The sequence below is a fragment of the Caloenas nicobarica genome, chromosome 21, assembly GCF_036013445.1.
Source record: "Caloenas nicobarica isolate bCalNic1 chromosome 21, bCalNic1.hap1, whole genome shotgun sequence".
Lineage (NCBI taxonomy): Eukaryota > Metazoa > Chordata > Aves > Columbiformes > Columbidae > Caloenas > Caloenas nicobarica.
In genome coordinates, this window is record NC_088265.1 from 275,264 (window position 1) to 285,463 (window position 10,200).

The 10,200-nt window shown below is 58.6% G+C and overlaps 2 protein-coding genes across 4 annotated transcripts; both read right to left on the minus strand.

Annotated features, from left to right (window-relative positions):
- Positions 1-2,567: 2,567 nt before the first annotated feature.
- FANCE (FA complementation group E) lies at positions 2,568-6,873 on the minus strand. Of its 3 annotated transcripts, none has more exons than XM_065649446.1 (12): positions 6,545-6,873; positions 6,153-6,399; positions 5,238-5,871; positions 5,111-5,155; positions 4,747-4,806; positions 4,516-4,632; positions 4,315-4,438; positions 3,652-3,727; positions 3,450-3,516; positions 3,236-3,361; positions 3,017-3,111; positions 2,568-2,846 (listed from the first exon to the last, which is right to left on the minus strand). In XM_065649446.1, the coding sequence occupies exons 1-12, from the start codon at positions 6,573-6,575 to the stop codon at positions 2,843-2,845; spliced, it is 1,626 nt and encodes a 541-aa protein (XP_065505518.1). In that variant the 5' UTR covers positions 6,576-6,873; the 3' UTR covers positions 2,568-2,842. The 3 variants fall into 3 exon arrangements, with proteins under 3 accessions (XP_065505518.1, XP_065505516.1, XP_065505519.1); XM_065649444.1 differs by having other exon boundaries at positions 4,516-4,659; XM_065649447.1 differs by lacking the exons at positions 2,568-2,846; positions 3,017-3,111; positions 3,236-3,361; positions 3,450-3,516; positions 3,652-3,727 and having other exon boundaries at positions 3,787-4,460; positions 4,516-4,659.
- Positions 6,874-7,482: 609 nt separating this feature from the next.
- Positions 7,483-10,092, minus strand: LOC135997240 (probable E3 ubiquitin-protein ligase makorin-1). The gene is made up of 8 exons (XM_065649741.1): positions 10,022-10,092; positions 9,357-9,476; positions 8,945-9,246; positions 8,605-8,711; positions 8,272-8,492; positions 7,932-8,042; positions 7,730-7,859; positions 7,483-7,638 (listed from the first exon to the last, which is right to left on the minus strand). Exons 1-8 carry the CDS (start codon positions 10,090-10,092, stop codon positions 7,483-7,485), a joined length of 1,218 nt encoding a protein of 405 aa, XP_065505813.1.
- Between the last annotated feature and the right edge of the window lie 108 nt (positions 10,093-10,200).

Below are 10,200 nucleotides of genomic sequence, written 5' to 3' on the forward strand. Positions count from 1 at the left end.
TTTTAAATTCCAGGTTGGAAAAAAACAAACCCAAAAGACTGCTGAGCCTTCCCCTGAGCAGTTCAGCCTCATATCTGGGTGTGACAGCCACCAGATTTCAATACAAAACTGCATCAGCATACTGGGGATTACAGGCATGTGATTAACAGGTTATCACTAAAATGTGGTTACCTCTAGGGAGAAGAAGGGTGACTTTATCAGCTCCCAGCATTGTTGCAGGAGGGACACAGCAACTGTCTGGTGGTGCCGCAGCCCCTCGGGGGACGGGTTTGTACCATTTCCAGGACAGCAGCCAAGTTCAGCCCTTTCCAACAAGGTGTTGCATGGGGTGAGCCGGTCTGGCTCCTGTGCAGTGCTGACGTCTGGTGTCCAGTGTCCACGGGTGTAGCATTTGCACACCCCTGCCCACCCAACAACGTTCATGCTGGCCTGTGGTGGCACCAAAGTGGCACTTGGAGAGCAGAGGAGAGCATCTGCTCGTGAACTGGTTCAGAAAAATCACTGTGGGAGGATGAGGAGGTAGCAGAGTGGACAGATAACCCATGCAATTGCATAAAATTAATTTCCTTAAAACCAAACAAACAGCTATTAGGCCAAAAAGGGAATTCCCCTCCTTACCATGAAGAAGGTAAATCTCTCCAAACAGAACAGGAAGCAGCTAAGGAACCACTGTCAAATATACAAGTATATGGGCTGAAAATGATACACTGCCTTCTACATATAGCCTAGGAAAGCTCCAAGACAAATCTTCAGAACTCTCACTTCACCAGCTCTGCTAATAAATCATGACAAGGACAAGCCCAGCCCTGGCTCTCCCTGTGCTCCTGGATAAGGTTCTGTTGAACTATAAAATCTGACGGATGTTTTATGCCACCTCTTTGCACTGTTCAGGCTGGATTTTAAAGTTCTTGAGAGAGTCAAGAGGAGTCAAAAGTAAAGTCTTCTGTGTGGTTGCTACCAACTACCACACAAATAAGCAGTCTGCCCCCAGCATGTCTAGTGTTTCCAGGGTTTGCCTCCAATTCTCCCAACATGCCTGTTATCTCGCACGTACACCCCAGAGGAATCCATGGCACACGATAAGCTACAGCCAAGAGCAAAAACAGGGCTAAAAAGTCTCTTTCCACAAGCCAGCGTAATGCTTCCCAGCAGAACAGGAACCCCCCTTGCAGTTTGCAAAGCCGATCCCTGCATGACTACTGTTTCTTGCAAAATCCACGTAGGCTGGCCCAAAATACAGCTCCCAGTATTTCCAGATGAGTTGGAAGTGCAAGCTGCACATGGCACATGGCAGCCAAGAACAGCCTGTCAAAATGAGACCGTTGCCTAAAGAAATCAGGGAGCAGTTACAAAACCAACCATCCATCAGGGAGAAGATGCCAGGAGATTCCAGACTCTGTATTGCTGCTCAGTCCAGAGAGATGTCAGGGCATCCCCATGGTGCTCTAGATACACACAGCACATCTGATCTTCCCATTCTTCCTTGGCAAGGACATCAGGAAGCTGACAACCAGGTGAATTTTGGAGATGAGATTGTCCTTGGTTATCTTTATGTGACCGACAGCCAGACAGAGCACTGGGGCCAAGGACACTTGGTAGAAGCTTTGCAGGGAAACTGCAAGGACTGCAGCCTGCTGCCTAATAAAGCCAGGACAGCTGGCTCAGACCTTGATGATCAGGGCACAATTTCTATTTATGTCACATTTTGGGCAGCCCTACAACTCCAATATACTCAGCCACTAACTCACTGCTATGCAAATATATCAACCATCTGGCTCCCTGGAGGTTTATTTCCTCCAGCTAATGTAGACTTTGAAGCCTCATCAGTCCATTGTCACCTAAAATAGCTTAAGAGATTCTTACTATAAAGAAATCTGTGCTCTCAGCATTAGGAGCATCACTTAATGCTTCAGAGTTTCATTCCTCTGGCTGGGTCTAAACACTAATGAGCAAACTTGAAGCAGTAACAATGTGTCACATCTACATATTTTAATCCCTCTTCTCTCTTTGTAGATGTAAATGTTTATGAATTTTAAAATAGTTCTTGAAGTATGCAAATGCTTCAAAACCTCCATTAAAACTCTAGCCCTACATCCCTCAGAGTCCATCCACTCTCTCCCACCTTTATCTTTCCAGTCCTCTGACCAGAAGGTGCCCAGACCAGGTTTCCACTGGGCGTTTTCAAGGACAGAGGATAGAAATTTGGGAACAGTCACCCCATAACACCTAACTACCTTGCAATGGGAAGCATCATCACCACCACAGTGAAAAAGAGAAATGCGACATAGACAGAAGGCTTTGGCCAAATAGAGAAAAGGCAGATTTAAAGAAGAAAATTCAAGTTTACCAGTTTCTTTCTCTAAACCCCACTCTCCTGCTATTTAGTAGTGCTAGGCTGCAGTTGGACTCAATGATTCTGAGGGTCTCTTCCAACCAAAATGATGCTCTATCTCTCTAACACTTGAGATATGAAGGTTTTGGAGCAGATGTTTCTTTCCCTTGGCTGCCAGGCTGCCGCTGGAAGCGAGGAGAGGCCAGACACAGACCAGACACAGGGGTGACTGGAAACACATTCATTGTTTAACCAAGAAAACCCTCAGGGCACATGTGGGGCTGGGATGGCGTTGTCCAGCGATAGCCCAGCTCAAACCGGGCTGGCCAGCATTGCCACGAGGCCCTGGGCAGCCACGGGCACTCGGTGCTGCAGCCCACGCTCGCCTGGGCGCTCGCTGGGTCTCCGTCGTGCTGGTGAACCCCAGCGAGGGACTGGGCTGCAGCTGCCACCATCTTAACGAGCATCCTCCGCCCCAGGAAGCCATGGCCTTGCAGTTCCCTTTGGTGTTCACCTGGGAAGAGAGAAGGAGAGAAATCAAGAAAAGGGAAACCCACTGCCAGCGGCGCTCCGGCACGGCTTCTTGCCCACGCGTGGTGGCTCCCCAGCACAGACCAGGAGTGCGGAGGCTGCTGTCCCCACGAGAGACACCCCAGCCCGACGGCAGCACAGCGTCTGTCTCACCTCCCTCCTTCCAGCACAGCCTGCAGCGATTTCTTCAGAGCCGCGTTGCTGCAACCCAGAGCGGTAGCCAGATGGCTCCGGTGGGCTGGGGTAACCTGGGATGGAGAGGAGCAAGATTCTGCCCTGCCAGGAGCCCACCTGAGCCCCCTGGGCCAGGTCTGGGGTCTGCAGCAGCCCTGACCGCCAGCTCACAGCAGATCCGCAGGGCCCTGGTCTCACCTGGCTTTGGTACATGGTGAGCACGGCCATCACCAGCTTGGCATAATTCAGCGATGTGGCAAGGGCTGGGGCCTGTCGGCACAGAGTCAGGACCAGGAGATCAAAGAGCTCGAGGGGCAGCACCTCCTGGAAAGAGCCATGAGCAGCAAGATGGTCCTTGCTCCAGAGCTGCTGGAGCTGGCAGAGAAACCTGGGGGGACAAGGGGTCCCTCACCTGCCGCCCCAGCACAGCCTGCACCACCGGCAGCAGCTTCTCGGACAGAGGCACCTCCAGGACCTGGCTGCAACGGACGGAGGGTGAAGAGGAGCCGTGATGCTCACGCAGCCTCACTGGTGCTGCGGAGCTGCCCGAGCCCGCCAGAGCCGCCGGGCAGGCGGGAGGGCAGAGGCAGAGCTGGCACCCCGTCATCGCTCACCCGAGCAGCAGCCGCACACAGTCTGGCTCCAGGCACTCCTCCACGAGCTCACACACCAGCTTGGTCTGCTCAGCACCTGCAAGGGCAAAGCAGAAGGGGGCAGAGCCTCCAGACTGCCAAATCCATGGGAACATGCCTGACCCTTCCTGACACCCCTTCACACAGGGGTACACCCCAGTCACGACACCCAGAAGTCATGTTGTGCCCCCTTCTACTGTTGAGAACAATCCAGCTTCCTTTGCCCATCTGCAGCAAGGGTTTAATTAGCATCAATCCCTAAGAAAAGGGGATGCTGCTGTGGCAGAGGTCCATGCAGGACCCTCCTCATGCTAGTAGGTCCTTCTTGGGGCAGTTTTGGCCCCAGCATGAGGAGCTGCCAGGAACCCTCCAGTCCACGGAGAAATGGCAGCTGTCCTTTGGGAGAAGTGATGCTGGAAACCAGCCTGGCCTCCTCTCCCTCTCAGGCATCTGTAAACCCACCTGCAATCCTAACTCTTAAGTGTCCACCTGCCCAGATTAAAACAGCACCATCTCTCCATGGTTGCTAACACACATTTTGGGTGATAAATGCCCCCCAGGAGACAACACGCTGCAGCTGGGGCTTCCCTTCTGCTGGGTGCAGCTCTCGGCCCCTCTGCCGTGTCTCCCGCGAGCCCACCGCACCTTCCCCCGGCTGCCGCAGGACCGCAGCCACCACGATGCGACAGAAAGGCTGGTAATACTTGGAGCAAAACGAAGCCAGGGCAGCCATGAGGTGTCGGGAGGGCGGCTGGGTGAGGGACTGGACCTGCGGACAGAAAAGGCAGGAGCTGGGGATGGCGATGAGGGAAAGGGGGTGCAGGAAACCTCTGCCCCCACACTTACTCGCTCCAGGAAGAGCTGCTCTGCCAGGACGGCCGCACTGGTGTAACTGAGGTCAGGGCTGAGAGCCAGCAGCCAGCTGCAGAAACGCAGCAGGAGGTGCTCGGGGCACGTGGAGAGCTGGAGAAAGGAGCACAGCCCCTCAAGCTGGAGACAGCAGAGGGGAGAGGGACATTCAGGACAGCAGCAGGCTCCGCGCGGCACTAGTGGTGCAGAGAGGATGCTGAGGCTCACCTGGCCGGGAGAGCAGTTGTTCAGGACATGCAGCTCGGGCGGGACGCTCAGCTCCGAGTGCTACAGGGAAACACGGTCCCTGAGTAATACATCAAATTAAAGCAACCCACAAAATACAGCTCCAGGGCTTTTCTCTTCCCCACACCCCCCACCTCGGCCAGCACTGACCCCATGGGCTGCCCATCACACAGCAGATCCCTGCAAGGCAGAGGCAGGTGTTAGTGCCTGAGCCCAGAGGAGGTGGCTACGGGGCATTTTATTCCCCTCCAGCCATGCCTGTGAAACCCACCTCCTCTCCCATCCCTTCCGGTATGACCCCAGTTAGACCATCAGCTCCAGAACAGAGACAGAAGCAACCACTTACATTGGATTCCTTATGCAGCAGCATTTTCAGCCTTGGTCCATGCATCTGAGGAAAATGAGGTGAAGGAATAGAAATCAGATTGCAAAGGTTCCCTGTCTGGAAGGGGAAAGCAATTCCTGCCCAGTACCTGGAGAAAGGACTGGAGCTCTGCTGCCAGCTCTGCCTGGGAAACCTTCCTGGAGTCCCCAGCCACGTCCTGCTGGGAGCTTCCCTGAGCAGCTCTAGCCGGGCTCTGAGCAGATCTGTCCCCTGAAGTCTCCCCAGGCACCTCCTCTTCCATCCCTGGCACCTCCCCGCTCTTCTGGGCTCCCAGGGGGTCAAATGCTGCCTCCTCCAGCAACAGCCTCTTCCCCGCTCTCTCCTCGTCCATTTCCAGGCTCCCCTGCAGCACCTTCTTGCGCTTCCCACCTTGAAGCACAGAGTCAGCCACGTCACCAGTGGCACTGGGCTGCCTGCTGAAGCACCAGTTCAGTTTTCTTTGCCCCTCTGGCTTGTTCTGGGCAATTTTCTGGCACAGACACCAGAGCTGCTGCTGGCATGCGGCAGACAAAGGAAGGCGAGGTGGGGAGCACTGCTCTCCCTGCGGCCCCTGCCGGAGCAGATTCCCCAGCGCCCGCACCCAGGGATCCGCGTGGGAATCCTGCTCCACAGCCTGGAGCAGCCGGCCGAGGCAATTCCCCGGCACCATGGCTTGCACTGCGAGGAGCAGGGAGAAGAGGTTTCTCTGGCACACGACAGGGAGCAGCAGCAGCCGCGGTTTGCTGGAAAAGGGGAGAAAAGGTAGAGATGACAGGTCAGAGCAAAGCCCTGTGAGTCCTTATTGCCAGCCTGCCTCATGGAGCAGAGTCTAACCAGACAAGGAGGCAGCAAACGTCTCCACCAGCTTGTGCAGACACAAGCTGGAAGACCCACGGGTCCCTGCTACGATCCTGACTTCACATACAGACTGTTGCACAGTGGGAAGATGCACAGTGCAAAATTGGGCACGCAGTGTGCCAAACCTCCCACAAAACACCGAGTTTAAGAAATGCAGCCGACTCACACAGCCAGGGCACCCTCTGGCCCCTCCAGTGTGGGCTCCTCAGCGCACAGGGCTGCGATGAGGTGCTGCCAGGAAAACGCTGGCCCCGGCCCCTCCGGGGCCTGTGCCCGCTGCAGCATCCGGACGGCGGCCAGCGGCCCAGAGCGGCTGGAGAGCGCGTGGAGCAGGAGGTGGCACGGCCGGTCCAAGCGCTGCAGCCAGGGCAGGCAGGGGGGCTCCATCGCTGCCGGGGGGGCTTCACAGCCACCTGCAAGAAAATCGTGGCGAGCCCAGTGTGGGTCACACCGAGAAGGGTGCGGGATGATCTGCACATCAGGACGGGGCCAGCCGTGCTCCGGGGCAGACCCCGGGGCCTGGCCAGTAGCAGCTGCAGTTTCGGGGGCCGCCCTCACCTGTGCGCGCGGGGTCCGCGGCTCTCCGCATCACCGCGGGGTGCAGAAGCGCTGCCGGGCCAGAGGACCGGGAGCTCCCGGGGCGCCCTGAAGCCCCTTGGCTCACAGCTCCCCCATCACCAGCTCAGCGCTGCCAGGGGGCGGGAGGGGAAACCCCCGGGTGCTGCTGGCGGCGGCTCCCTCCGGGAACGCGCCGGCCCTACCCGCCCGGGCTCCGCAGCCCCCGGCGCTGCCCGGTTATTACCGTGCCCCGGGAACCAGCTCCCGGCCCCGGGGAGCGCAGGGCCCGGTGTCCCCCCCGGCAGCGCCCGGTGGCCCCCGCGTTCCGTCCCCCTGCACCCGCAGCACGCGCCACTTCCGGCCCCGCCCACTACAAAAGCGCGCCACGTATGCAAATCAACCCCACGTGAAAAAATTATGCGCCATGCAAATGAATCCTTAAAGGTAAACCGTAACCCCACCCAGACCCAGCCCGGGCAGCAGAGCCTGCAGGCAGCGTTACGTTAGGCAGAACATTTTATTTGGCTAAAACCAGATTAAAACAGCCCCACAGCTGCCCGGCTTCCCCTTCCCCGGCCCCGTGGGTGTTAAAACCCCCCACTGCCCCCTGCCAGCTCCTGCAAGGTCTCCCATGGGTGCAGAGCACTGCACCACCAAGGAGGGGAGGGAAAAAGAAAGGGGGGACTGTGCCCCACTGCCTGACAACCCCAGGTTCCTGAGGATGTGAGACCTGCTGGGGACTCAGCCATCGACACGGGGGTGCCTGATAAACACCAGCCAGACTGTTTCCCCACCCCACCCCTGCAACACCCTCCATACCCAGAGCCCTCCGAACCAATAGTGGGAGCAGCTAAACACGTCAAAAGCAGATGCCTCCCCCTCCCAGAAGACATTTCCTTGCCATTAACAGCACCCAGAGCCACGGGGGATCTCATGGCTTAGTCAGAGTCACTGAAGTTGGTGAAGAGCACCTCGTGGCCATAACTCGAGTAGTGAAAGTCCGTGTCCAACAGGGCCAGGGTGAGAGCCCATTCCAGCATGCAGAGCTCCTCATCCTCCTCATCAGAGCTCTCTGAGGGAGAAGGGCTGAATTCCTGCAGCACAGGAGACAGGATGAGCCCTGGCCCCCAGCCCCCTTGCACGGCTACACCACACCCCAGCCCCGGGACACGCCACCCCACTTACCACAGGCACCCTGAGCCGCTGCCGCCTGTGCTGTGGCGGCCGGCCGGCAGGCAGCTCATGCAGGTAGATGCAGTCTGACTTGAACGGGCAGCGGCCGCGGTTCCGGACAAAGAACTTGCACCTGATTTTCCTGTAGGATTCAAAGCGCAGCTGTGAGCACAGCTCCCAGAGCAGCACAGAGCCCACAGTGCCACGCACTCACCCTGTCCGTGCCTTGAAGGTTTCGATGAGCTTCTCCTTCTCAGCCCTGTCCGAGATCCAGTATTTGTGGGGGATGTAGTAACTGGAGGTGACCCGGCACTCTGGGCAGGCCCTGGGTAAAGGCAATGGGTGCAGGTGGGTCTCCCGAAAACGGAGCAGGGAGCACAGGCTCAGCACCCTCTGCCACAGCCTCATCCAACATCCCCATCCGAGCTCCAAAGCGCCTGTTCCTGAAGTAAAGTCACTGCAATCCCAAAGCAACATCACCAGACCCAAGAAAGGATTTCAGGATGCAGAAGGGGTGATGGCGACCACCCTGCCATGTCCCTGTCCCCACTCACTTGATGACTGCACTCTGGAAGTCCTGGCTGCGACGCCACTTGCGGATGCAGCCCACGCAGTACGCGTGGCTGCAGTTTGGGAGGATCCCGAAAAGCCGCTCCTCCGGCAGTGGCTTCTCGTACACCCGGTCCATGCAGATGCCGCACACCACAGCCTCACTCCGGGCCCTCAGTGCCGTGGTGGAGACCAGGGCTGTCGCGGCACCCAGCTCTGCAGGGACCTGCAAGCAGAGCAGCGCGGAATTACAACTCCTGTCTCCATCACTGCCCCGGCCCAGGGGACCAGCATGGGATGAGTGGGACTGCTCAGCCTCAGGAGACACCAAAGCCCACCTCTGCAGGGTCAGTCCCTGTCACAGTCTCCACTGCTACCTCTCTGGGGTCAGAGCAGTTTCGATCCAGTCCCAGCCCTCGTGGTTGGGAGCCTGCAGGCAGGAGAGCTCTTAGAGGGGAAAAAGCACATCCGACCCCATCATCAGAGAGACAGGCTGGCTGCTGGGAGAGCACAGGCTTAGCAGTTAAGGTCCCCACCCTAAAAAAGCTGCTAAGAGAGCTTTGCACAGCCCCAGCTGGGCCCTGCCTGAGCTGGAGGGAGGATGATTTGGGTCAAGGGCAGACACAAGTACAGGATGATCCACCGTGACTGCACCAGTATCCTCAGCCCCACACCTACCTGAGGCACCCCGAGCTTGTGCAGTGACAAATTCTCCACCCATGGCCCCACAGGGGACATTATCAGGTGCTGGGATGTTCTCGTCTTTCTCTTCCTCCTCCGCCTCCACACTTGGGAACTTGAAGGCCGTGTACATCATGCTGGGGACAGGATGGGCCACACTGCGCCAGGCTCCCCCCCAGCCCCTGGCCACAGCCACGGGCACACTGCCGGGCTCCGAGACCCAGTGGCTGTGGGACACGGTGGGCATGGGACCATAGCAGGTCCCCACCGGCACCGGCTCGTCTTGGATGTGCTGGTAGCTGGAGGAAACCAGGGACACACAGAGAGAGGGTCCCATCAGTCCAGCACAACATCTCCTGGCTCCCAGCCCATCCTCATGGCACCAGGTCCCCTCCTCGCTGCTCCTTACCTGCACCGCTCTCCGTAGCTGCAAAACCCACTCTGGAAGTACCGGCAGATCTGGGCTGGCTTTCTGTCGTGTGAGAAGCGGCAGTTCTGACCCCATTGACAGGATCCACGGGCAAAATTCCTGCTAGGCAGAGAAGCCACATGGCCGGGGTCAGATCCCTGCTCCCCTAGTCACCCCCAAATCCCTCTGGGTACCAACTTGGCCTGGGTGGGGCCATAATTTTGGAGCCCCCAGGCTGGGGTCTGGGTTCAGGAGCCCACGCCAGGGCTCTCCCTGCCCCATCCAGCCTTATCTCCTGGCTAATTGCAAAGCAAACGAAGCCCAGGGCTGGGCCCAACCGAGGGGGCTCCAGCAGCCGTTGCACAAGCCTGGGGGCTCCCCCCAGGGCTGGGGGAAGCACAGAGACCAGCCGGGGTGTATGGAGGACGGGGGCAGCCCCCGGCTCCCCGTGGGACATGAAAGGGGCAGGAGTCCTCGGCTGGGGGCTGGTGGCAAGGGGGTGCCGGGCCCTCCAGCTCCGGAGGGGGGGCAGCCGGACGGGCAGGCTCTGTCCCCTGCGGGGGAACGAGTTCAAGGGCATCACAAACCACGCCGTGCCCCGCAGCCCCATCCCAGCCCACGTTCCCCCAGAGCTGCTCCCAGCCGCCCCCCGCCCCAAGCGCTACCTGCACACGGGTCTCGGACACCCGCCCCGTGCCCGGAGCGCCACAGACGCCACCGCCGAGCGCGGCTCCATCTGCTCCCGCCGGCCGAGGGGCGCGGGCGGCCTCCCGGGGCTATTTATGGCCGCGGCGGGGCCGGTGGGTGCAGCCGCTCCCACCCAGGTGACCGGCCCCACCCCGGT